General features: G+C 53.4%; 11 protein-coding genes across 11 annotated transcripts; 7 read left to right on the top strand and 4 right to left on the bottom strand.

Moving 5' to 3' along the window:
• Nucleotides 1-1085: 1085 nt before the first annotated feature.
• LRP88_05967 (WD40-repeat-containing domain protein) lies at nt 1086-2327 on the top strand (the record flags this gene model as incomplete). Its single annotated transcript, XM_083242509.1, has 2 exons — nt 1086-1131; nt 1306-2327. 2 exons carry the CDS (start codon nt 1086-1088, stop codon nt 2325-2327), a joined length of 1068 nt encoding a protein of 355 aa, XP_083101445.1.
• Nucleotides 2328-2634: 307 nt separating this feature from the next.
• On the bottom strand, nt 2635-3983 carry LRP88_05966 (glycolipid 2-alpha-mannosyltransferase-domain-containing protein; the record flags this gene model as incomplete). The annotated part of the gene is made up of 4 exons (XM_083242508.1): nt 2635-2791; nt 2846-3464; nt 3520-3780; nt 3836-3983. The coding sequence occupies 4 exons, from the start codon at nt 3981-3983 to the stop codon at nt 2635-2637; spliced, it is 1185 nt and encodes a 394-aa protein (XP_083101444.1).
• A 436-nt stretch (nt 3984-4419) lies between these two features.
• Nucleotides 4420-7129, top strand: LRP88_05965 (Spc98 family-domain-containing protein; the record flags this gene model as incomplete). The annotated part of the gene is made up of 2 exons (XM_083242507.1): nt 4420-4491; nt 4544-7129. The coding sequence occupies 2 exons, from the start codon at nt 4420-4422 to the stop codon at nt 7127-7129; spliced, it is 2658 nt and encodes an 885-aa protein (XP_083101443.1).
• A 434-nt stretch (nt 7130-7563) lies between these two features.
• LRP88_05964 (alpha/beta hydrolase) lies at nt 7564-8322 on the top strand (the record flags this gene model as incomplete). The annotated part of the gene is made up of 1 exon (XM_083242506.1): nt 7564-8322. One exon carries the CDS (start codon nt 7564-7566, stop codon nt 8320-8322), a length of 759 nt encoding a protein of 252 aa, XP_083101442.1.
• Nucleotides 8323-8827: 505 nt separating this feature from the next.
• LRP88_05963 (uncharacterized protein) lies at nt 8828-10858 on the bottom strand (the record flags this gene model as incomplete). Its single annotated transcript, XM_083242505.1, has 1 exon — nt 8828-10858. One exon carries the CDS (start codon nt 10856-10858, stop codon nt 8828-8830), a length of 2031 nt encoding a protein of 676 aa, XP_083101441.1.
• Nucleotides 10859-11727: 869 nt separating this feature from the next.
• LRP88_05962 (tRNA-guanine(15) transglycosylase-like protein) lies at nt 11728-13150 on the top strand (the record flags this gene model as incomplete). The annotated part of the gene is made up of 2 exons (XM_083242504.1): nt 11728-11923; nt 11973-13150. The coding sequence occupies 2 exons, from the start codon at nt 11728-11730 to the stop codon at nt 13148-13150; spliced, it is 1374 nt and encodes a 457-aa protein (XP_083101440.1).
• A 1828-nt stretch (nt 13151-14978) lies between these two features.
• LRP88_05961 (alkaline-phosphatase-like protein) lies at nt 14979-17155 on the top strand (the record flags this gene model as incomplete). Its single annotated transcript, XM_083242503.1, has 5 exons — nt 14979-15518; nt 15569-15753; nt 15803-15881; nt 15930-16603; nt 16651-17155. 5 exons carry the CDS (start codon nt 14979-14981, stop codon nt 17153-17155), a joined length of 1983 nt encoding a protein of 660 aa, XP_083101439.1.
• A 446-nt stretch (nt 17156-17601) lies between these two features.
• Nucleotides 17602-18432, bottom strand: LRP88_05960 (copper homeostasis CutC domain-containing protein; the record flags this gene model as incomplete). The annotated part of the gene is made up of 1 exon (XM_083242502.1): nt 17602-18432. The coding sequence occupies one exon, from the start codon at nt 18430-18432 to the stop codon at nt 17602-17604; it is 831 nt and encodes a 276-aa protein (XP_083101438.1).
• Nucleotides 18433-19304: 872 nt separating this feature from the next.
• On the top strand, nt 19305-20337 carry LRP88_05959 (nucleosome assembly protein; the record flags this gene model as incomplete). The annotated part of the gene is made up of 3 exons (XM_083242501.1): nt 19305-19410; nt 19459-20178; nt 20228-20337. 3 exons carry the CDS (start codon nt 19305-19307, stop codon nt 20335-20337), a joined length of 936 nt encoding a protein of 311 aa, XP_083101437.1.
• A 776-nt stretch (nt 20338-21113) lies between these two features.
• LRP88_05958 (questin oxidase family protein) lies at nt 21114-22594 on the top strand (the record flags this gene model as incomplete). Its single annotated transcript, XM_083242500.1, has 4 exons — nt 21114-21227; nt 21287-21328; nt 21379-22082; nt 22147-22594. 4 exons carry the CDS (start codon nt 21114-21116, stop codon nt 22592-22594), a joined length of 1308 nt encoding a protein of 435 aa, XP_083101436.1.
• A 74-nt stretch (nt 22595-22668) lies between these two features.
• Nucleotides 22669-25464, bottom strand: LRP88_05957 (snoRNA-binding rRNA-processing protein PWP2; the record flags this gene model as incomplete). The annotated part of the gene is made up of 3 exons (XM_083242499.1): nt 22669-25210; nt 25279-25391; nt 25447-25464. The coding sequence occupies 3 exons, from the start codon at nt 25462-25464 to the stop codon at nt 22669-22671; spliced, it is 2673 nt and encodes an 890-aa protein (XP_083101435.1).
• Nucleotides 25465-25752: the final 288 nt, after the last annotated feature.

Raw genomic sequence — 25752 nt, 5'->3', positions numbered from 1 at the left:
CCCATGGGCCGAGTTGCTCGGCACGGCTGGGTTGAGAGCAAGGATAGGATTGTGGGACATGAACACGATTCATGTGGCATGATGTCCCGCACATCAAGGTATCTGGGGATTGACCCAGGCTCGTTGGAAATACAACTGGTATCCGACAATTTGTTGGATTTGAACACACAAACATGGAGTGTCCCTTGATGTGACTGTTGACTACTGTGCTGAATGAATGACACTGCCGGGCAGCATGTTCGCCTCTCTCAGGCCACCGAAGGGCGGGGTGAGTGTGCTGGGGCATGGGCATGGCAGGCTCGAAGGGAGCTGAGGGTCGGTTAGAAGCTTTGAGGCAGGGCACGGACTGAAGATTGGGGTCGTAGGCGATGCCGACTGGGTATGTAGGTATGGGACGAGATGGATATGGATTGCCGGAGGGGGGAGCTGACAGCGACAGCAGCTGAGCTGTGATAACCGAGGTGGAGGAGGGAGGGGGGAGCGGGGAGACGGAGGCAAGATGGATCTCGCATGACTTGGGTACGAGATGAAGCTATTTTACGTAGCGGTTGGTGTTTTCGAGATGACGAGGAGCCTTTTCCCAAGTTGTCCTTGTTGGTTGGTTCCCCTGTGTGTGTACGTGAGACTGCGTGTTTATTCGGGAATCCCCCACCGGATATCCGTCAGGTGGTGTTTAGTGCCAGTGGCATTGATCTAGCCCCCCAGAAATCCAACATGGAAGAAACGCCTTAATCTCACTACCGTTGATGCCTCTCTATTTTTCAAACTTTGCTGTAAACCCTTTAAGTTTTGAAGTGCCATTTGCCGCCCGTGGTTACACTGCAGTTTGTGTTGTCAGACGGCTGGGCCGCATGTTTTTGTTAGAGTGACGGTGGGGTGTGTTTGTGGGAGATGAGATGCGGCTAGCCTGATTTGGAAATACGATGGAACAAGCTCTGCCTCGGAAGCTTCAGGTTGACAAGCGCGTGAGACAAAGACAAGACAACATCGTCTGGACCGCCGTCAGCTAGAAAAAAAGGGCGCTTTCCCCGACATCACATCGAAGTTTCATGAGTTTGGGATAATGGACTGCGCCATCTACCGACATGGGTTTTCCCGCTGAGCCTGCTGCTCACCTGCTGGGCGCCAATGGTGAGTTGTTCGACACCCCCTCCCCTCCCATCCCTCTCGGCCCCTTTCATACGAGGGAGCCATCACCAAGGCCCTCACCTCAGCTTCCGGTGTGGCGCTCGTCTCCATCGTGAAAAAAAAAAGGTTGCCTACTTACTACTCTATCATGCGCTGACACGAACTCTCTCGAAAAAGGGCCGGTCCATGCTCTTGCATACTCGGCCTCTCCGGGCACATACATCCTCACCGGCTCCGCGGACCGATCCATCCGCCTCTACAACCCATTCCCCAGCACTGCCGTCCCCGGTGAGGATCGCCGCAGCAAAGCCGCCGTGCCTCAGGGCCGTCTCATCCAGACCTATGCCGCTCACGGTTACGAGGTGTTGAGTCTTGCCGTCGCTGCTGACAATGAGCGCTTCGTGTCGGCTGGTGGTGACCGCACCGTCTTTCTGTGGGACGTGTCTACTGCCGTTACTACGAGGAGGTTTGGCGGTAATGTTAATGGGCACTCTGCGCGTGTCAACTGTGTGAGCTTTGCTGGCGATGGGGATTCTATCGTCGTGAGTGGTGGGTTTGATACCACTGTGCGACTGTGGGATACAAAGAGCAACAGCTTCAAGCCTATTCAGGTGCTCGAAGAGGCGCGCGATGCCGTGACCTCTCTTGTCGTGCGCGGACCCGAAGTCGTCGTGGGGAGTGTTGATGGAAGGGTTCGTAGTTACGATATCCGCATGGGTCGCGTGACCGCCGATGTCATAGGTGCACCCGTCACGAGCCTCAGTCTGACACGCGACGGACGGGCGATGCTAGTTGGGAGTCTTGATAACAAGTTGCGACTCATGGACCGCGATAACGGCGCCTGCTTGCGGGCATATGCAGATCCTGGATGGAAGAACGAGGATGTGCGGTTACAGGCGCTTCTGGGCGACAAGGAAAAGTATGTTGTCGTCGGTGATGCCATGGCTGGCGAGCCTGCACCCGAAGGGCAAGGGAGGATATGGGCCTGGGACTTGTTGACAGGCAAGTTGGCAGCCAAGGTGACGATACCATGGGGACCTGAGGGCATGGAGCCTAGGAAGAAGGTTGTAGGGAGAGACGGGAAAGAAAAGGCGAGAAGCAATATCATCAGTTGCATGGCGTGGAGAGAGGACGGTTGGGGAGACCAGTTTTGTGTTGGTGGAACATCAGGTGTGGTGACGGTATTTGGAGCGTTATAGATATATATCACGGCACTGAGGATAATCACCAACGAATCTCACTTTCAGCTTCAACATGGTTGATCACACGTGGCTTCATCTATTCTTAAAGTTTCCATCATCGTCAAGGGGGCATATACTCCAATTCATACAAAGAAAGAACAAGACTCTCCATCGTCAAAAAAGTACACCACACAATATTGCTCGACATTTAGTCGTCTCCGCCAGCGCCAACAATGATTAAAACACCGTAAAAATCCCAAAACCCTTTTTCCAAATCATATCCACGTGGATTCGTACAAGTTTACAATTTCGAGAGGTTGGCTCATCAGCCCATGCCAACGTACTTGAACCAGTTGGGACGGCAGTCTTCGCGATGGAGCCAGGCTTCACCGTCGGTGAGACGGCCGGTTACGCAGCCCTTGCACTTTGGTGAGTTGGGACAGTTGAAGAAGGGGATATGCTGATATCCAATGTCTCGGAACCTGGGTGTAGTAGTTAGCATATGAAGTTATAGTGCTGATTGTTCTTGTACGAACCAGTGAATCTTGCTAGAGTCCTCAAACAGACCCAGGGCAATGCTATGAACAGGAGCATCACCCCATCGCTCATAAAAGAAACCACCAGCACGGTCGAGGTGGTTAAAGTAATCTTCATAGGGCTTGCTGCGCCAGAACTCCATGTCTGCAATCTCAAAGTTGCTCCAGAAATGACAAGTCGAGTAACCCTGAGCCTTCTTGTTCGTCGACGGCCTACGAGTGTCGTCTGTAACCCACTTGACGGCGCTGTTCTCGTGGATATAATCCGGGTGCTCGGCGAGGAACTTAACAGTCTCGGGCCACAAAGAGGGCAGGGTCTTGGGGTCGTCGTAGAGGTTGATGGTGAAGCCGTACGTCTTATTGTGGTCGTGCATATAGCGGAACACGTCGTAGTCGACGTCGCAGAAGAAGTGAACGTTGGGCTCGACGCGCCAGTAGTAGCGTATGTCTTTGAGGGCCGGGTGCTTGTAGAAGAGGCCGCTGTTCCATCGGCACATCTGGTGGTACGACAGCTTGCGGGCGTACTGCACGCCGTTCTTCTCGAGGATTTTGGCCGACTCGTCAAAGATCTGGTTGTCTATCCAAGATGGGGCGTCCCAGTGCTCGGCGGGGATAAGCTCTATAGTCAAACAATCAGTCATGAATTCCTCCCTTGATATCGTCCATCTGCCTACCGTAGTTACACTTGGCCTTTGTCGCGGCGCTCGTCTTGCGCTTAAACTCTTCGGTAAAGGGCTTGTCGTTGAAAAAGGTCCACGGGTAGTTGAACTTGGAGTTCCATGTGCGCTCGAGGTCGCGCATCGAGCCCACCATGGCGTCCACCTCCTCGTTCCTGACGAGCGCCAGCAGCGTGGCGTCGATGCGCTCCGTCTTCTTTGCGTCGTGCGCATATCTCGGACTCGTTCGATGTAGTACGCCTTCCGGTTCATCGGTGGCTGCGATAGAGGATAGGTTAGTATTTGGTGACGTATGCTCAAGACGGCGACCTACGATCAAGGTTGGGATCCCGTTCAAAGTTTGAATAGCGCTCCCCAGGACCTGTCAAACCCCAGGAGGGAGCAAATATTTGGAACAAAAAGAAGCACCAGAGAATAATTCCCACGGCGATCAACGCCCGCACCGGCCGCGCAACTGTCATTTTCGTCTCGAAGGAGTGGAATCGCTGTCGGGGGAGAGGATACCGGGGTTCGCTACAAGCAAGCTGACGACCAAAAAGAACAAGAGAAGCTGTTTATCTAGCCATGAGGAACAAGACAAGCAAACAGCACGATCCCTAGAGAGATAGCATACGGCTAGGGAATTGCCCTTGATAATTAACTTTTGTTTGGACAGCAAAATGTAAACAAGAAACAAAGTTGAAGGGATGATGAAAGGGGTTTCGAATAATTGAAGCTGATGTCACGCCAGATCGCCCAATCAGAAACGGCGGAAGCTAGTGGAGCCGCTTTGACGCGACAGACGCGCTTCAATGTCATGCCAACACTGGCTTCCCCATCCCCCACCCCGAGATAGCTTCATTGTCATGATACCCTCGCCATTTCGATTTGACCATGCGTGAGACATGATAGGCGAGAATGGCTTTTGCTGCGAGGCTGGGTGCTCTCACCGGAGAGTTAGTGGAGGCCATTACTCTGCGATCTGCCGAGGTACGTTTCAACAGACCTTTGATGGATCCCTCGTGCTCATGACTATGCATAGGCAAACCTTGAACGGTTCAAAGCTCAACGTGAAGCAACGCTACGAACCTTGCGACCGAACCAATATCTTCGGACGAACCAATTCGAAGTCGAACACCAACTCGATGGCCTAGAAGAGCGATTCCGCGTCAATGGCCGTGAGGCTCTTGCCGACGCTCTCCATGAGAGACGAGAAACCCTCCTGGAAACACCCTCAAACTTTCATCCCGAAATTCTATTCCTGCTACTCGAACTCTCGGATCAGCCGACATATTACTCTAAGCTGAGCGACTTGGACTTGCTCAAGACAGGAGAGGACGATGCGGGGCTTCAACTGCGCTGGGAAGACATCGCCAAGGAAGATGGTTGGGAAAAGGATGCTGCCATATGGAAGTCCATAAAATACAGCGACAGTTCGGATGATGAGATATACGAGGACGACTCCAAGAGTGAGTCCGAGGTCAGCACCGATCCCTCGGAGGTGCAAATTCTCGGTCGGACAGCAGAAGACCTCATCATCCACTCCGAGGACATTGTCCAACTCAACCAGATACGAGATGCTCAGGAATGGCGACATGAGAAGCCGACAGACGCATACGGCCACGCGAGAAAAGTCCCCGTGACAGAGTTTCACATTGCTCGAGAGGTCTTGTTCATGCTCCAAGGTCTAGACACGACGCTATTTGGAGAAAACGGCACCGCGAACCCTGCGTTCCAGATGGCGCATCTAGTCTGGGACACTCACCGGGCTCTGGTCAGTTACTTTTCCGAGGCGGGAAGACAGCTTGCCGTTTTGCGCAGCTTCATTGAGCGGCCGCAGCGTGCGTCGCATCTGCAGGTTTTCCAGGATACAGTGGCCATGAGACTCCGTGACCTCGACAGAAGGTTGACGAGTATAGAAGCAAAACTTGTTGCTCCTAAGGAAGATGTCATTGTCAGTCTTTTGGCGATTAAGAGGGATCTGGTGTCTGATCTTGAGCCGTTGTATTCGCTATCAAGTATCATCGCTCAGATTCAGGATGTGCCGAATTTGGGTACGTTTCGCTACCTAGAGTTGCTCTTCGACGAAGCCAGCATGGCACAGCTTTCTGGAAAGATCGATATTTACGAATTTCTGGCACGTATCTTTGTCGAGTGCTTCAATGTCTACCTCCGCCCGATTCGCCTCTGGATGGAAGAAGGCAAGCTCATTCCCGGAGACAAGATCTTTTTTGTGTCAGAAGCACCGAGTCAAGTTTCTCCGAGCAAGATCTGGCGAGAACAGTTCAGACTCCGTCGATCAGCGGACAGGAAGCTACATGCGCCCAAGTTCCTTCAACCAGCGGCTGCCAAGATCTTTAATGCTGGCAAGAACATCGTCATCCTGAAGCGGCTGGGCCGCTGGGTATCGACGAGTTCAGAGTGGACTGTACAGGAACCTCCGTTGGACTATGAGACTCTGTGTCCCAAAGGTCTTGACCTGGCACCATTTTCGGAACTATTTGATGCGGCATTTGATGGATGGATACAGACCAAGTACAACACGACTTCCACAACACTTCGAAATGCTCTGTTTGAAGAGTGTGGGCTCTGGTCTGCCCTCGATGCGATGGAGCACCTCTACTTCATGTCAGACGGTTCTGCGACTGAGCATTGGACAAGCCACCTCTTTGACAAGCTGGACACTTTGAATACTGGCTGGCACAATCGCTACAGTCTCACAAGTGTGGCACAGGAAGCGTTTACATCTCTCGTTGATATGACAAGAGTATCTGTGAATGTGACCCCTGGAGGATTACGCATCCCGGTTCTGTCAGCCCGAAACTCGGTCAAAGCTGCGTTGCCAACCATCAGGGTCAATTATCGACTGGCCTGGCCGATCCGGATGATCTTGACAGAAGATAGCAATTCGCACTATGACGCCATCTTTGCGCTGCTTCTGCAGCTGAAGAGGGCTCTGTATGTGTTGCATAAGCGAAAGCTGCTCGAGTGTTACTGGACTGATGGTGAGAACTGGGATGAAGAGGCGTTCTATTATTCGTTGCGCAACAATCTCCTCTGGTTCTGCACGACTCTCCAGACGTATCTGGCGACACTGGTGCTGGCGCCTAACTGCGCAAAGATGAGACAAGAGATGCGAGGCGCTCATGATGTGGACGCCATGATTGCCGTACATGCTGCTTTCATGAAGCAGGTTGTTGATGAGGCATGTCTTGGGAGCAGGCTGACCCCTATTCGAGAATGCTTCCTCGACATGCTCGACCTCGCCATCAAGCTAGAACAAGCACAGACGGCCAACGCAGCCAAAGAAGCACAGAGAATGCAGCACGTCTCACGGCTCTCAGCCAGAGACCTCTCCCCCACACCAGGAACTCCAGGTCTAAAGTCCAGATACGTCGACAGCAGCGACTCTGACCTAGACGAGCCAAGGGGACGGCCTCGGCGGGGGAAGCCCTTCATGGCGGCGCTCAAGGAGATCAAGGCCGACTTTGATAGGCACTTGCGGTTCGTGTGCGGTGGGTTGCGGAGCGTGGCGAGGGCGACGAGCGATGTGCAGTCTGCAAAGTGGGATATTCTGGCTGAGATGCTGCAGACGGGATGTCGAGAGGAGAAGATGGGATTTTCGTGATGAATATGATACCCTTGAGCTGATTTATGTCTCCACCAATAAATGAGTTTACAGCCTTTTTGTTCCAAGAAAGGTTCCAAAGCCATTAGAATTATGCTTGCTTGAAAAGCCCTTCTGAGCCTGCCCATTGTTCCATGTGCTGCTCAAGCTGAAGCGTCATTGGCCTTGGCCTGGGTTTTACTTTATCGAGTGACCTCTCAAAGATGATTGTCAAATATATCTATTATGATTCCTACTCCTGAAAGAATGAACGATTGCATGTTGAGCTGCCTACTTTGTCTATTGCTTGTGGCCGCTTGTGAGGAATCTCTAGGTACAAGCAAACCCAAACAAGCCCCACTCTAACATCATCATCTTCAACACCACAAAAACAACATCACCATCACATCTCAATCACAACTTCAAACTCAACCCACAAAATCACAATCGACAAAATGCCTCCCCGTATCCCCACAGAAGCTGACTTCTCCCCCCTCTTCCCCTCCCTCCCACACACCCTCCACTTCCCCTCCCCGCCAGAGTCCACCACAACCTTCCTCATCCTCCTCCACGGCCTCGGCGACCACGACGTCCCCTTTGCCTCGTTCGCCCGCAACCTCAACCTCCCCGGTGTCCTCGCCATATCAGTCCGCGGCACAGAGGTCCTCCCGGCTGCGCTTTTAGGGTCTGAGAGGCCCGGCTTCCACTGGGGCGACGACTTGGCTGTGGATCCAGGCACGGGGGAGCTTGCTGATGATCCTGGGTTTGAGAGGGCGAGGAGGGCGATTATGGATAAGTTGATCGGGGAGGTGCTTATTGAAAAGTGTGGGTGGGAGATGAGCGATATCATCTTCTTTGGATTTGGTCAGGGTGGTTCTCTTGCCTTGGGTCTGGCATCTTCTCTCAGACAACCACCTCGGGTGACCGATATCACCGAAGGCGAGAAGAAGGGATCTTACTTTAAGGGTGTAGTCTCTATCGGTGGACCTTTGCCACAGTCCATGGTGCCTACAATCAGCAGCCGTGAGAAGAGTCGGACAAGCGTGTTGGTGTGTCAACTGGAGGAGGACGCTGTTGACGCGGTCAAGAGAGAGTTTGAGGATGTGAGGGTTGTACAGTGGAAGAGACGCCAGGTGGCTATGCCAAGCAACAGAGAGGAGGTGCTGCCTTTGATGCAATTCTTTGCGGATAGGTTAAGGAGCGGCGGGTGGTAGTGGTCAGGCATTCGCCTTATAGCTGGATAATGAACTGGGGATACGGGATGTTAAACACTACATGTGACTAGATAAAAACGTTCTTCTGGTCAAGATGCTCTTAGTTGAGTCAGTTCTGAAGCCGAAAATGAGCTTAGTATTCGATGTTAAACACAATGTCAATCTTAGTACAAGAAAAAGAGAAGGCTTAGAAGGCAAAGCGAGTATTATACGATCCCTTGTAAGTATTCGTTTGATTTTCATGTCAAGATATACCTAGCTGGTATAAATGTCTGTCGAATAACCTATCTACTCCATTCAAGGTAGAAGTACATGTAACCAAATACAAACATTTTTGTCGTCAAGAGAGTGTCGTGAAAACCAGTCTCAAAAGACTGGCGAGAAGCATGGTATTCGTCCCTGAAACGTGACTACCCAACGCCAATACCTAGTGTAAAGGACAGTGATCCGTGGTATAAAGCAGTAAATGCACAAGCATAAATGTCCAAACAGGCGTGTATCATGATCAACGCCGGACCAGCAGGTCTCTTTCCAGACTTCGGGCCTTGACCCGTGATGGTCCCGGCCTCATCTTCTGCCACTCGCCATCTGCCGTCCAGGTGCCGGCCTTGGTATAGTCGCCGCTGTCGCTGCCATCCATGTATGCAAACCTAAAGTACTCTGGCAGATCCAGGGTGTTGTTTCTCTTCCAGACGAAGCTACGCTCCTGGTCTTCGTCGCCAAAGTAGGACCTGAATCGTTCCACGTCGTTGACCAAGATGCTGATGCCATCAAACATCTGGTCTGGCGGCTCCTCCCACTTGAAGGTGATGGTCGACAGGGTATCAGTGCTGTTGGCGAGGTCGATGACCGGCGTGGGGATCACAGGGAGACGGGTGCCCTTTTGCGCGTCGCCCTGCAGCTCCTCCGACGTCTGCAGCACCGGATCAAAGCCCCATCGCGCGATGCCGGCGATGAAGAGGCCAACAAGAAGCCCCTGGAATAGTAATGATGGTCGCGTTTGCATGCTTGTCCCCGGTAATAGCAGGAGAGCAAGGATGTAATGGTGAAGTCGTAAGCTGAGCTTTGGGATGACAAGCGAAATGAGAATAGAACCCACAAACAGTATGTAGAGCTTCAGATACTTGATGAGGCGTCCTTCTTGCCTAAAGAACCACACCTGCATCGAGATGATGACGATCAATAGGAGGATGATCATGGCCAGGGCGGCTCTAGCGCCCGGCTGTTGGTCGAGATCATGCTTGTTGAGCCTCTGGATAGGGATGAAGCTGAGCGTGTAGTTCTCCATGGCACCCACCCAGCAGGCGCCCAACCAAAGAATCGTCTTTTCGACCTGGGCTGTAAGACCACGCAGAGTCCGCCGGACGCCCATCTTGTCGTACATGACCCAGGCGCAAAACATGGCGGGCAGGAACTTGCCGATCAGGTTGGAGAAGAGGGCCGGCACTCTTGAGTACGGGGGCGGGTTCGATGCCATGCCGACTGTCCAGAAAATACCGATAAAGGTCGGGAAGTAGAACAAAGCCGGCGAGTTGGTGAAGAGCGACAGGAGGCCGGTAAAGACGGCCGAGATAGCCAGCAGAGCCCATCGCATGTCGGCCGCGGAACATTCAATGCCTTGAGCGAAGCGGAAGGAAAGCGGAAAGTAAGAGTCAAAACCTACGCTTTTAATCCCGTTGCGATTCGAGGAGACATAGTTCTTATCGCGACCGACCAGCTCGACCACGCCACAGCCTCCTCTTGCATTGGAGATTACACCGGCGTGGATGGCAGCTCCACAGACAAACGAGTCTCCGCGGTAGACGGCATCGTCATCTCCATTTGTCGAAGGACCTCCCACGACCATGGATCGATAGATGACCTCTTGATCTCCCACAGCTCTGGGGTTCAGAACGTGATAGGCCTCGCAATTGGCGGTGCACTTGAACGGAAACCCAGTGCCGTTGAAGGGACGACAGTCGCTTCCGTCAATGCCGCACAGGTTTCCTGCTCCCCAGTATGTAACGCCGCAGCCGATAGTCTGAGGTCTGCCCCAACCCTCAATCTCGCTGGCGATGGTGTCCTTGCGCTTGACAAGCGCAAACGTGACGACCCATATGGAGAGATAGAAAAAGACAAGCCAAGCGCGGTGCTTGAACTTTGGGATGAATCGTTCGACGAGCCAAAGGGGGTACTCTTGGACAATCGGGAAGAAGGGCTTAATGCGATGAGGCTGGGGACTCGTAGGGCCGCGAGACCACTTGGTGACCTTTTTCCAAACTCGACGGACGGGGTACGGTACCCATCTCCAGCGCTTCCATGATCCCTCGTCTTGTATGAAGCGCGGCGTAGGGGGGTCGTTGTCGTCGATCTCTAGGTTCGACTGTGTCTCGAGCGGTGCGTCCGGATGGCCTGCATCGGTTGGTCGCGTGCCTCGTTCTCGTTGCTGGTCTCTCTCGCTGTCGCTGTCGGTGCCACTAACGGGCCTGACTTCGATGTCGACTTCGTCGTGGCCGGCCATTAGAGGTTGTGATTCTTCCTCGTCATAACCCACCATGGTTTGTGGTCTTGTTAAGAAGTAGAGGAAGAGGCGGAGAAGCAGCGGAAGCAAGAGAGAGTCGCCTCAGCCCGCCTTCTTGGCGATGGCGTGGACTTGGACTGAGGGTTTGCCTTTCCGGAGCACCCGATGCCCGCCCAGCGGAGCCAGTGGGTGGAGAATCTCACTGATGGATCTTATCGCCGAGCGACCCCCCCTTGTCAGCCTCGTGTTCGTTCCAGATGCACCTTTAATGGGAACGCGGGGCAGGTGAGGATGGAAGGAAGGTAAGGTGAAGCAGTGGCTGTATCGCATGAATTGCATACTATCCACCCAAACGACGATGCCCTCAGAATATTGATACTTGCCGTGCCTTTGTCACTCGCAAAGTGTCGCAAATGTTTGTCTGCCGTAAGCTTCCATTGGCTGGCCTTACCTTCTCCCACGCGGGCCGGGGTGTAGCTCCCGCCCGAAGTCGGGGTCCCAAGAAAGCAGGTACGAGGCGCCGTGTTCGGGTGCCTGCCTGCCCTGTCCTGCGCCACAAGCCACCAGATGTCGGATCATCTTCGGCGATTGGGGGCACTGTGAGCACAGTGCGCACCGACACTGACATGAATGGCGATCGATTAATCCTTGTCCAAACTCCAAGAAGCATCTCGTGAGGATCGAGACCTGGTGCTTTGACTCGGCGATCGACAGGGCGACTGCGACTGGTTGTTTCTATTCTTCTCATTTGAGTTTATTTTATTCTTTCTGGCTATTATCCCGGGACGATATTACACAATCTCGCCAATCTCAGTTGACAAACTTTCTTCACGTCAATCTGACTCAACCATGACAAGATGACCCAACCTGCTACTGGAGACTCTCAGCAGGAATCGACCCTCACAATGTTCGAGCTACTCAAGCCAGCTGTTGCTGATGTCGGAGTCGCCCGACTAGGCCGTCTGGCTTTTGCCAGTCGCAGGGTTATGGAGACGCCAAACTTTGTCGCTGTGGCATCACGAGGAGTTATTCCTCACCTGACGCCGGATAATGTTGCTAAACACACATCATTCGATGCGGCCTACTTGGCCATTGAGGATTGTATGAACATTCAAGTTTTTTAGTGCAACAATACTAACTTGAAAAATAGTTCTTGAGAAAAAGGAACCCCCTATTCTCAAACTAAACCCTGCAACACCTCGAAATCTTCAGAGCTTCACTTCTTTCCCGTCAGATCGAGCCCTAGTCCTGGGCCCAAGACGTTTCCCGGCGGTCACGACACCGGTCGGCAATGGGGCCCACCATCTCAGCATCTTCACCTCCACGGGGTTCCGCAATCTCACCATTCCCGAGTTCGCCAAGACCATTGAGCTTACACAACCTGACATTGCCATCCCGCCTGCAGACCTCTTCCACACCAGCACCACTCCTCAGTCTAAGCGCCAGGTTCGCATGGTTGAACGGACCGAAGAATGGGTTGAGGAATTCTTTCACTTGCTGGACCCTCAGGGCCGCCTCAAGGATATGGGCGTTTCCGTATTCGCTCCCGTACTTCCTGTCGAATACCCTATACAATGGGACTACCTGAGATTCCTCGCCGAAGATGTGAGAGAATCTCTCTCAGGTTTGGCTGTATACGATGTCAATCTTGTGCCTGAACTTGTCAACTATCCGCCTCTTGTGGCATTGCCACGACTGTCTTTTGGCCCGTCCAAGACACCCCAGGATCTGCTCCGGCAAATATCCCTGGGCATCGATGTATGCACGGTACCTTTCCTCAATACCGCCTCTGACGCAGGAATCGCCCTATCATTCACCTTCCCGCCCCCAGAGACCTCCAGTGTACAGCCATTGGGCGTTGACATGTGGTCGGAGGACCACACAATATCCCTGCAGCCTCTGGTTGACGGCTGCAAATGCTACACTTGCACCAACCATCACCGGGCATTTATCAAGCATCTCTTGAATGCAAAGGAAATGCTTGGATGGAATCTTCTTCAGATCCATAACCACTCCGTTCTCAGTATCTTCTTCAAGGGCATCCGAGAAACTCTGAGCCAAGGTACAGAGAAGTTTGAGGAGCTCAGCAAGAAGTTCACCGCTGCTTACGAGCCTGAAGTCCCAAGAGGAACAGGCGAGAGGCCTCGTGCCAGGGGCTACCATTTCAAGAGCATTGCTGGCCAGACCAAGATCAACGAGCCCAGCTGGCAGGCGTTCGAGAGCGATGACAGCCCCCACCCCGAGGCGATTGCAGAGCCTGCCGCGTCTGTCAACGTGCCTCCCGAGGCCCTGCTTGGTAATGGGGTTGCACCGGGCTTGGAGAAGTGAAGGGACTAATGTACCCATCCGTTCATGTCAGGCACTGCGTTGCAATAGGGTCTTCCGGTAGGCTGGTTCGGCCCACCCTGGACCGCATCTCTCGAGCATTGTAACATGGCGATGTGATCGACAAGCTGTCAAGTTATGCTTGATGGTTGATTTGGGGAACAAAGCTCGAGTCGTGAGGGACATCCCCTGGCGAGTTGCGGAATAGGCTTTGCACTACCGACAAGCTAATCGATGGATACGGACTGACCTCCTCGCCTATACCTGGTCAAAGTATACAAACTGGAGTTCAGGAGACACCCGCCATTGCTCGCCTTGTTACATCTGAGAATACTTCTCATATGTGACTATCGAAGCCGATACCTAGTTATTATCAATGCACGCTGCTCTTCATGTCGTTCAACAGTATCGGCCGCCGTTGTGAATTATTGCTGGAGGATGCATGATGGGGCTCCAACTCGGGAGGTCGCTTACACGTGCAGAAACAAACAGTTTGGGTGTCTTGCAGAAGTGGAGGATGCTAATTACGTCTTGGTGTCGATGAATTTTCGTCCAGACACGTCCAGTTAATTCCGAATCCGCAGCACGTGGAACAAGAGTAAAGCTGAACCAGGCAACACCGGCCGGTACAAGTCGACACTGGTGTGAAGTCAATATGGAGAGATATCATGACAACCCGTCCCACTAACGTCATGGTGGGGATGAAGGAACGGTTGGCGTTACTCGTTCCGAGCCAACGCCACTGACGGCAAGAGACGACCGGGGCGTCAAAAGGACTCGACACGCGCCGCTTCAGCACGAACAAACAAACTCGGTCTTCAAGTCCGATAGAGTTGAGTTAAGGATCAAGCTTGTTAAGCTTGGATGTCCGGGGATGTGTGGAACCGCGGGAGCAGGGGTTGAACCACCAATCAGGGGCTTGAGTTTACCCACGAGCGGCATTTGAGCAACTTGGAGGAGGCATATCTGGACCCTTGTCATGCATGTCGCGGCTTTTTGACTACGATCTTATCTACGAGTGGAGGAGGAAACTGCATCGACGGGCTTGGGGCACCAAACCAGGGTTGGAAGTCTGTTGCTTCTCCCCTGGTCGAGCTTGAGCTCGGTGAACGACTTGGGGCATGAACCCCCCGTTCACAGGATTGCCAAGGACCGACGATGGCGCGGAGGTGCCGTTCACCACGTCCGGCTGTGGTCCGTCATGGCACCTGGGGCCGACGGCGAGGGCTGATTGACCTGCTCTACTTGCAGCAACGGCATGGATCCCCGCTGTTGGCCATCAACAACGGTCACCGAATCGACTCGACAAGCACTGACGGGTCTTTTGCCAACGGCGGGGCCGGTAGAGCCTGCACACGTGCCAGCTTCGCCCATCATGAGGCGCCAATTGCTCCTCTGGTGCAACGGTACTGTAGCACTTTTGCTTCCCAACCCGATGGAACTGGTCGCACGCATCATGTCGATCCCAACCAAGTCGGTGCTGGATCATGCTCATCTCCCGGGCGCAATTGGCCAAGGGTGAGCTGATATTGGCCAGGACCGTCCAAGTCTCGTCCACCTTGCCCACAGAGGAAGGCGGCCGTTGCATGACATGGGGAACCAGCTGCTTGCTGTAAACATGATGCTCCGGGGACGGAGATGACTTCCGGACAGAAGAGAGCTGCAGCTATCCACGTGGGATCGTCGGGTTGATGTTCCCGCCAAAGTTAATATAAATGATGCAGCTCCCGCAAACTCTGAGCTTGCTTGGAGCTCCCCTCTCAAGCTGCCTCAGCTCGTTACTCTTGAGTCAACCCAAGGAAAAGCTCAAGCTTGCCGCAGCCTCACCACAATGGTCAAGCTCAACGCCATTGCCGCCCTCGCGGCCTCGCTCTCTGCCGTCTCGGCGCAGACCTACCAGCGACTGGGCACATGCCCCAAGCTCGGCTGCGTGCTGCCCCCCGACCAGAGCGACTTCCTCCCCGGCCAGCTCTTCGACCTCCGCGTCGAGGTTCACGCTCCCGTCAACGGCTCCGAAGCCGCCTACAACGGCAAGCCCGACCAGAAGTTCAAGGTGACCATCGCCAAGGACGGAGGCAAGCCTAAGGACTTTGCAAAGGCCTTCAACATCGAGGAGCCCAAGGTCGAGACCTGGGACTTTTCGTGGTACGAGGACCTGTTTGCTGAGGACGAGGACAAGCCCACCATTGTCAACGTCGCCTCCAAGGCCTACCGCAAGCTCGCCATCTACGAGCCCGGCAAGTACACCGTCACACTCAACTACTACAACGGCGAGAAGACCACTGCCGAGTGGACTGTTCGCGAGCTTCACCCCAAGCGCAAGGCCAAGAACGTCATCTTCTTCATTGGTGATGGCATGACCACCAACATGGTAAGTGTTGCGACAACTGTCAAGACGAATTGGAAGCTTACAGTTGCTAGATCACTGCTGCCCGTCTCCTCGGACACAAGAGCATCAACGGAAAATACCAGACCCTCATGAAGATGGACGAGTTCCCCGTCCTGGGCCACCAGATGACCCACTCCATCGACAGCTACATTACCGACTCTGCCAACTCGGCCTCTGCCCTGTACACTGGCCACAAGAGCACTGTTAACGCCATGGGGTTTGTGATTCGCTCAGAGCTTTTGGAGTACAAGCTAACCAGGCCTCAGTGTGTACGCTGACTCTTCCCCCGATCCTTTCGATGACCCCAAGGTCGAGACCATTGTCGAGATCTTCAAGCGCATCTGGGTAAGTCTGAGAAGTCAATTGACTTGACATCTTGCTAACGAAGCCAAGGGCGGTGCTTGGGGCGCTGTCTCTACCGCCTACCTCGCTGATGCCACCCCCATTGCCCTCACTGGCCACACCCGTGCCCGTAGCCAGTATGGTCCTCTGATTGACCAGGCTCTCCACGGCAACACCAACTACTCCTGGACCAGCCACGGTGGCCCCGATGTCTTCTTCGGTGGCGGTGCCGAGCAGTTCTTTGCCGGCGAGGAGTCGTTCCAGGGCAAGGACTACTACAAGGAGTTCCAGAAGCAGGGATACACCGTCAGCCTGAACAAGACCTCTCTCCTTGCTGCTGACAAGAGCAAGAAGGCTCTCGGTGTCTTCTGCCAGAGCAACCTCCCCGTCTGGCTCGACCGCAACATCTACAAGGACAACCTCAAGGGTCTTGACAACAACCCCACTGGCGGCGAGGGTGACGCTACTGACCTGCCCGGTCTCAAGGAGATGACCCTCAAGGCCGTCGATATCCTCAGCACCCGTGGCAAGGACAAGGGCTTCTTCCTCATGTCTGAGGCTGCCTCTGTCGACAAGCAGATGCACGCTCTCGACTACGACCGTGCTCTTGGTGACCTTCTCGAGCTCGACGACACTATCCGTGCCACCATTGAGAAGCTCAAGAAGCTCGACATCCTCGATGAGACCCTCATCATTGTCTCTGCTGACCACGGCCACGGCTTCGAGTAAGTTTCATGTCTAAATCTGGATATCAACATGCTAACAATTCTAGTGTCTGGGGTTCTGCCGACACCAAGTACCTCGCTGAGCAGGAGGACGACCGTGACAAGCGCCGCGCCATCGGTGTCTACCACAACTCTGGCGAGTCTCAGTACACCAAGAAGGCCAAGGGTCTCGAGTACGGCACTGGCCACACTTTCCCCGTCAACTGGGAGCCCCGCTACGCCATCGCCGGTGGTGTTGGTGCTGCCCCTGACCACCGCGAGGACTACAAGGTCCGCAAGAACGGTCCCCGCAAGGCTGCCGTCGAGCTCAAGGACGGTGACTACTACGTCAACCCTAAGGACTCCCCTAAGGGCTTCGTCGTCAACGGCACCCTCCCCACCGGCGAGTCCCAGGGCGTCCACTCGCTGACCGACGTCCCCGTCTACGCCTGGGGTCCCTGCCAGGACACCTTCAGCGGCACCTTTAACAACGTCGACATTTTCTACAAGATTGCCAACTGCCTTGGTCTTGCTCAGGGCAAGGGCCGCGGCGCTCACTCTTGCAACCTTTAAAGAGTTTAGTGGTGGTGGTGGATTTATGACGAGATGAACGATGTGTATTGTAGATGATAAGCGATGATAGAGATGCAAGAGCTGCGTGACATAATGGGGACGATACTTAATGAAAAGATTAAACCTTTTGGTTTCTGTAAATCTTTTGCAATGGTTCGAGTTGAGATTTGATTGAGGATCAACTAGCCAGCTAGTACAGATTCCTTATAATTCCACCCTGACAGTTCCATGCCATCCATCCATGTCATGCAGTATTCCATATGCCCGTCAAATCGTGAGAAAGCCTAAACCGATTCCGATCGTCCCCTCATAAGTCGTCAGTCGTAACTCGTGGTGTCTCCAAGCCACGGTCCCAGCCCGTCTGCCAGCACACCGGGTGCTGCTCAGTAGTGGTAACGAGGTGTTGCTTAGTAGTAGTACTGTTTGCCAATGCTGCTGGGGGAGCGCTAGTCCTCAGCGTCGAGGCCAAGCTGGTCGACTAGGCCCATGACACCGTTGACATCGGCGGTCTCGGGGTCGTCGTGGTCCTCGGGGCGGAGACATTCAGCATTCATCCAGATGGTGTGGACATTGACGCTGTGGGTGTCTCTGCGCAACTTCCCAACCTCACGGCAAGCAACACCTCCGGCAATGACGAGTTGCATCTCGTCAAGACGCTCGCACATAGATACCAGGCGTTCGACGTGGGTGTTGAAGTAACCATGGCCACCACCCGTCATGACGCCCTTGAAACCGAGCATGTTGATCTGATGGAGGGCGTCTTTCCACTCACCCGTTTCGAAGAAGTGGTCAAAGGCGCGGTTGAAGGTGCACGGAAAGGGTTTGGCTATCTCGATGAGGTGACGGCAGTACGATCGGTCAACGACAATCTTGTTCCTATCCTGGACGCTCCTGTTGTCGTTGCGTCGGAGGCAACCAAAGACAAAAGAGTCACCGCGGATGGGATTCATGACGCCGGCTTGCTTAAGCTCGTGAATAGCGTCGCACATCAGAGCAAATTCCTGGTTGGTGTAGATGTAGTCTTGTTGTTCGTCGAGGCCCGGCTTCGGAGCGGCACGAGGCCGGATGGTGCAGTTGATGGGGATGAAGACATTGTTTTTGAGCCCACGAAGCTCTTGGACAGTTGGAGTGAGGCCGCCATCAGGTTGAGAACCCTTGCGGCTGAGAAGGAGGCGTTTGGCTCCATACTTTGATGCCTGGATGCCGTTATCGGTGCCGTAGACAGACACCTCGAGAGGGATGGGCTTGGGGAACTTGTCGTTGGATGGGGGAGCCATGGTTGGTGGATTGATGGGTTGATGATGGATTTGGGAGAGAGGGATGATGTTATGAAGAGGAAAAGAGAGAAGGAGAGGAGTTTGTCATCTCCTATCTCGCTGATATCTGTTTCATGAATGGTGCCATTTTCGGAAAACGGAGTCGTGATTTATACAGGAGCTGACCTGCCATTGTTGTTCGTTTGACGAGCCAACGGAAGAAAAGACGTTACGGATCTGTTTGAAGCATACTGAAATACCATTAAAACGAGTAAATAGCCTGTACAAACACCTATTTAATATCCTATATTCGTTGTCAATCCCCGCCTCGTGGTGTTGAAGACTCGAACCTTCCTCGGTCTGGTCGAAGCTGGATCATGATCCCGCACTGTCAATTAACACGGAGTACCCCGAGCCCTGTACCCCGCTAGAAACGCAGTGGAACGAACCCCCTGTAAAGAAACAAAGATCAGAGCTTTTCAGCGGGTCCCCCTCGGCACCTGAGCCACTTAGCGTTCGGGCCTTTCTCCTTCCGTGCAGAGCGCCCAACGCGTGAAAAAAGCAGGGGTCTGCGGGGTCTGGAGGGCGGGCCAATGACATCAGCTCGACCCCACCAAAAAGATTTCACCGCTGCGCTGCGAGGGAAGGTGCAAGTCATTTCCACTGCTCTGGGACTTGGGAAGTTTTTTTTTTTTGCTGGAGCTGCCTTACTAAAACAAGCTGCCACTCACACTCCCCAGAAAAAAAAATCTTTTTTTCTTTCATATTTATTCCCCTGTGTGACCCTACTTGATAGATCTCTTCATCTCTCGAATTGGTTTATTCGAGTGTTTGTTTTGTTGCAATTGAGTTAAATTTGCTTCTTTCAAGTACACACCTACCACACAGCAACCATGTCTGCCGGCGATATGCAGGACGAGCAGCTCAAGGAGGCTCTCGTCACCTACGAGAAGCTCCAGGCCATCGAGGATGACTTTGAGGATGTTGAGCTTGAGATTCGTGAGTTTTTGCACCAAATTGACTTTACGCATCGCTGACAGCAACAAGTCCGCCAGCAGGATAAGCTCACCCGGGACCTCTACGTCCGTCGCCAGGAGGTCATCGCCAAGATCCCCCAGTTCTGGCCCCTCGTCTTCGAGCAGGCTCCTCCCGATGTTGACGAGTACATCCAGCCCAGCGACTCTGAGCTCCTCCTCCAGGCCCTCACCAACCTGACTGTCGAGCGCTTCGAGCTCCCCAAGGGCGACCCCCGCAGCATCTCCCTCAAGTGGGAGTTCAAGGAGAACGACTGGTTCGAGGACAAGGTCATTGAGAAGAAGTTCTGGTGGCGCTACCACAAGGACGGCTGGGCCGGCCTCGTCTCCGAGCCCGTCGATATCAAGTGGAAGGAGGGCAAGGACCTGACCAACGGCATGCTGAGCCTGGCCAAGAAGGTCTACGACGAGGAGAAGGCCGGCAAGACTGGCGAGACCGAGTCCTCCAAGAAGCTCCTCAAGCTCATGGAGGAGACCGGCATGGGCGGTGTCAGCTTCTTCTGCTGGTTCGGCTTCCGCGGCCGCAAGGTCACCCCCGAGGAGTCGGAGGAGGGTCGCAAGCTCGAGGAGGAGAAGCGCCAGGCCCGTAAGGAGGGCAAGCAGACTGAGGATGAGGATATGGATGAGGACGATGATGATGAGGATGAGTACGAGCACGAGATCTTCCCCACTGCCGACGATCTCGCCGTCTTCATCGCCGAGGACCTTTGGCCCGGTGCCATCAAATACTTCAGTATGTTGTATTCTATCTGTATGGACGAACCAATGCTAACAGATGACAGCCAACGCCCAGGAGGATGACGATATCCCCAGCGATATCGAGTTTGAGGAGATGGACGAGGATGACCTCGAGGATGATGACAACCACCAGAACAAGAAGCGCAAGGCTTAGATACCTGATATGATGCGATGCAATTTTCCTTTGTTTGACGAAAAAAATAGACGGCGAGAGGGTAGAGGAGTGATTTAGAGAAGAGATGCACACGAAGAGAGACGATTCATCTTTGCAATACCTTGATCATGAATCATTCCCTTTATTCGTGTGAAGAGCTATTGCACACACACCCCTCTACCTGTAGTTATATCGACATCCACCCTAACAGATACATAGAGCGAAAACTCAACACTGACCTGTACCAAGAAGAGAATCACAATCAAGAAGAAGAAGAAAAAAGGAAGTAGAGCTTCATTGTCTGCCTTCACGCCCCAAGTCAATGTCAGCATTGCCAAACCTCGGGATCCGACTAGCCCGAAAAGTGGACCCCCTCAGCACCTCAATGATGTCAGCTCCGGTTCAAAATCCGGGGTAACCAAGAGCTTCCAGCCCCGGCAGCCACCGAAATCTGATAGGCACCGAGACAACATGTTTCGATTTTACACTCGGAATTACGGTTAAATACGTCAATGTTGCATTCATGATTCAACGGCAGTAACCAATCTGCGTTCAACTTTGTGTTTGATACATCCACCGCGGGAAACGACCGGATGATACATTTGTCAGCCCACCATCCTCTTTTGTAACTTGTCGTCACAAGACGATCTTGTTTCGTCGTCTTACATGAGGTTGTTTGTGTATGTTGGTCACGTATATAAACACCCATGTTGACCCCGCGTGTGATGAGAGTCTGGGCTAGACCTGTAGTAGCTGCATGTTCTAGATACAGCACCATGGCCACGCCGTTCAAGATTGAGATTCTTCCCAAGGATGCAGGGTTGTTGGGGATGAAGCTTGGGATTGAGGAGGCTTCAAAGGTTACTGAGTTGTTGCAGAGGGATCTTGAGGTATGACTATACACACCTGTTCAGTTTGTGGCCACTACTTACAATGTACAATGAACTAGCACCATCATGTCTTTTTCAATGCATCTGGATTCCATGATCATGTAAGTCGATCGCCATGCTTCAATATTTGCAACTTGCCAACATATCTCAGATAGTTCATCATGTCCTCACCCTATACGGCACCGGCGCTTCTACCAAGGACATGGACATCGCCTACGACGCAAACAAGGGCTACCAACTCAAAGCCATGAAGCCCAAGCAAGAAATGGTCGACAACCTCGAGCACGGCTCCGATTGGGCAAATTACCTCGGAAAGGGCCGTAACTACGCTGCCTTTTTGCGTTTCTTCCAGGATGAGATCCAAAGGATTGGCTGGCAAGAGGTCCTGAATGAGTACCTCTTCAAGAACGATGACCGTGGGCGTGACATGAAGAGTCGTCTGTTTGGAGGCTTGCTCCATCCTCTTATTCAAACGCTTTACGCTATTGAATGGGAACAGCCCATGCTTGTCGCCTCAGCTCTTGCGCAGACGGCAGTCCACGAGAATAAACTACACGACTTTCTCACCACCACAGCAGCAAACGCAAAAGCTGACGATGCACCCCCCAAGATGAGCACCATCCTTGGTCTCCTTGACGACATCAACAGCAACGAGAAGACCAGGAGCAGCGCCCGCTGGAACGACTCGCAGCCCATGTTTCAAGGCGTGCTGGGGCGTGCCAGGGATGAGATGGCTGTACTCGCTAGTAGGGTGAGGGTGAACGAGGATGAAGTGGAAGAGAAGACGGCTGAGATGGCGCATACTGTTGCGTATATGGCCGCGGGAGCAGCTTTTCATCCTCCTCACACGCCCAAGTTTGACTTTTTCCTCATGCAAGTCATCTCCCCAGCTCTACTACATTCATACTAACATACACAGGCACCACGTCACGTCAACCCCCTTCTTCCTCTCCCTCAACGCCAAACCCTGGATCCCGGCCTCAACCAAAGCGCAGCTCCTCGAGTACAAGATCCGCATGGATCTCCTAACCTACGCAGCTCGGGGCTGTCCAACCCTTCGCGGTGACTTGCTCCGCGAGTACACCCCCAGAGACGGCAAGCTGGCGGACAAGATGGAGGATCTTCTCCCGCGGATTCACAAGATTGTGGATGATGGGCACACGGTCAAGTTGGCGAGGGCGCTGATATTGGCAAAGAGGACGACAGAGCCGTTTGAGGACAAGGAGTGGGTGAAGATCAAGGGGGATGATTGGTTAAGGGCGATGCATTTGTTGCTGGATGCGAATGAGAATGCTGGTGGAACTATGTGGGTTAGGGGGGCTGGTTTTGAACAAGCTTGGGATGGGATTCCAAAGGCCAAGATGTAGGATAGTGACGAAAAGGAGACTAGGAAACACAGTCTTGTACGATATTTGTGGGTATTAGCAACCATATTTACTGTCTATTCTAAACCAACCCATTCGTCAGATCCCTCGTCAGACTCCTCACCCCCATCAACAGCCATGAGCTTCACCTCTACATCGGGAGCACCCAGCGTCTTGACCGTCTTCTTCTCCTGGGCCTGACCCAACAGGTAGTCAACCATGTAGACGTTCTCATCCGCAAGCCTCCTAATCTCATCCCTCATCTTGGACACAGCCCTCGCGACGACACGGAGCTCGACATCAGCCTTTGCGCGGTTCGCAGAGAGCCAGGCGCCGTGCTTGTCGACAATGGCTTTGATCCAGACGAGGCAGAACTCGATGTGTGGCGACTCCTCCGTCTGGGCGGCCACGAAGCGCAGCAGGCGTGACACGTAGATGGTGGGGAGGTCGGCCACGACGAGGGAGACTTCTGTGGCCGGAGTGGCTTGGAAGACACGCTTGATGAGGCCAGCTTCGTTGAGGCGGAAGGCCATGACTAGTGCCTTGAGGTAGTCCTTCTCCGTCTCGAGCACGGCAAGGGTCGAGGCGGGTGTGATCTCCATGTTCAGGTCAAAGGGGTCGAACTGGAGATCCTGGTCCAGGCTGTAGATGAGCAGACCCTCAGTCGAAGCCGCGCAGAAAGCCGTGCCCGTTGGAGAGAAGCCGATGCCTGTGACACGGACCTCGGGCATCTTCTTCCTTGCTGAGGGGTCGCCACCGCGTTTTGAACCAGGCAGAGAGCTATCAACACGATCTTCACGATCAGAAGCTTCTTCATCGTCCAAATCGCCAGCAGGACCGGCTTCTGTCATCAACTTGCTGTTGAGGAACTCTTGCGTGCCAGAGAGAGACAGGTTGACGCTGACGGTAAACTTCTTGAGCAGCACCATGGTGGTCACCGAGTACAGGCAGATGTACTTGCTGTTACCACCGGCCAGGAGACAGCTGCCGTCAGTGCTATAACGGATTGTGTTGAAGCTCTTGGTGCCAGCCATGTTGGCCGCCGTCCGTCGGTCCGTGAGCTTACGCCCACCAGACACATCTCTTCGTCCGTCCAGGCCAGAGACTTGCTCAGCATCCGTCATTGACCAGAACGACAATTGGCCGTCTAGTGTTGAGATGGCGAGCTGCAGAGAATCTGGTCGGATAGCCATGTCGAGCACATCGGCCTGGAGCTGCAGAGGCTCGCTGGTTTGCGTCCGGTTGAAGATGGACCAGATGCGGGCTGTTCGGTCCCAAGAACCACTGACAAGAGACGAGCCGTTGGGTGCAAACGCCAGGGATGAGACAGGACCTTCATGACCTGACAGCTGGTCGAGTAATTGGCCCGTCTGGACAGACCAGATGTGAATATCGAACGAGTCGAGGGAGCCAGCAGCAACGACTTCGCCGCTGGGGTCAACCGCCATACACGAGAAAGACAGCCTTGTAGGCGCCGTAAACGTTCGGAAGTTTCGGTAACGAATAAGATCCCACGCTCGAATAGAACCATCCAGACTTGATGTGAAGAGCACGTTGCCCTTTTTCGCAAACTCGCATGCCGTCACGCCGCTGGTGTGCTCTGTAAATGTGACGATACAGAAGCCGGACTGAATATCCCAGACCTTGATCTTTCCATCATCGGCGGTGGTGATAATGCGCTGTCCGTCAGGCGAGTAAACGAGCGAATTCATCGAATCAAAGTGTCCCTGTTGCTTGAGGATATAAGACTCGGATTGCCATTCCCACACCAACAATTGACCCAACTTGGATGCGCCAAATGCCAACCATTCGCCGCTCTTGTTGATAGTAACAAAGTCGATATCGTTCTGAGAGATGCTCAGCTTGTGGATGTTGTTAAAGTCGGGCATCTCGTAAAGTCCAAATAGACCATTCGAGAATCCAGCAACCAAAAGGTTAGTCTCCGCATGGAAAGAAGCGCATCGCACATGAGCGCTCCCTTGCATGAAGAAATGCTTCTGAACGATGCGCCATTGCATATCGGAATCGTCGTCCTCGTCCATCTTGTCGTCCTCCGTGATGCGGTTGATGGGCTTCACATATTGCCAGTCAAAGACGGCGCCATCCTTGCTTACGGTGTAAATGGTCTCCTGGTTCTCAGAGAACCAGGCGCCAATCACAGACTGCTTGTGGCCCGAGAGAACTGTGGGGGTGAAGCCCTCCTCAGGGTTCAAGCTCCATATCCGAGCCGTAAGATCCTTAGACGTTGTGAGGAAGAACCGAGAGTCGCTCGACCACTCGATATGCGTCACAGTATCGAAATGGCCGGTGTGTCTATGGTGTCGAACGAAGGGAGCGAACTCGAGCTCGCCGTCCTCGGAGGTGTCAGGTGTGGAGGGCACATGCCAGACCTCGATCTTGCGTCCAAGACCCACGGCAAAGTGTCGACCCGATGGCGAAAAGGAAAGCGCTGTGACGGATGATCGGAACGAGAAGTGGTATATGGATATGCGACGAGGCACATTGGTCAGGATTGCATGGCCATCCTCGTCAACGGAGAGGAGCAGGTTGCCGCGGGGTGTAAGTCCAATTCGGGCAATGTTCTTGCGGTGCGCGAAGGGTAGGGTGTAAGACTTGTTCCTGTGAGTGAAGAGTTAGCCATGCTCCAAAATTCATATATGCGATCCAGGTAGAGAGAGACAACTTACTCTACCAAGTTAAACACAGTGACCCTGTTGCCGACAGGCGAGAAGAGGTGAGTGCCATCTGGGCTGTACAGCAGGTTGCCCTGGCAGTAAACAGTGCCCAGCAAGTTCGAGAACTATACTGCTATGTCAGTAATCATCACACAAAACATCAATTAAGCGCAATCCCACCTTGAAGTCGGTCTTCATTGTTATCGGTAAGTCAAGGCCATGATGCTGCTGAGCTTGAAGTCGCACGCCGCCAAAAAATCAACTTGCGCCTTATCGATAAGAACCAAAATTTTTGGCCGTCGCAAAGGACCGGCGGGAAATTAATCCGAGGCGCCTGTCATTTCGCAGCGCTGATTAGACTAGTCCATATCCAGTAAGATCAGCCATTCCCCTGTGGCTGAATACTGGTTCCCGTGGCTGGGGCGCGCTATCTAGCCTCTAATTGGCCAAAGCTTTAAGAAAGGGGACCGTGGCTGTTTCTCAGGC

This window comes from Fusarium phalaenopsidis (assembly GCF_050370095.1).
Source record: "Fusarium phalaenopsidis strain FUZ10S chromosome Unknown contig_32296, whole genome shotgun sequence".
In the NCBI taxonomy this organism is placed as follows: Eukaryota; Fungi; Ascomycota; class Sordariomycetes; order Hypocreales; family Nectriaceae; genus Fusarium; species Fusarium phalaenopsidis.
This window is presented reverse-complemented; position numbering and strand designations above follow the sequence as displayed.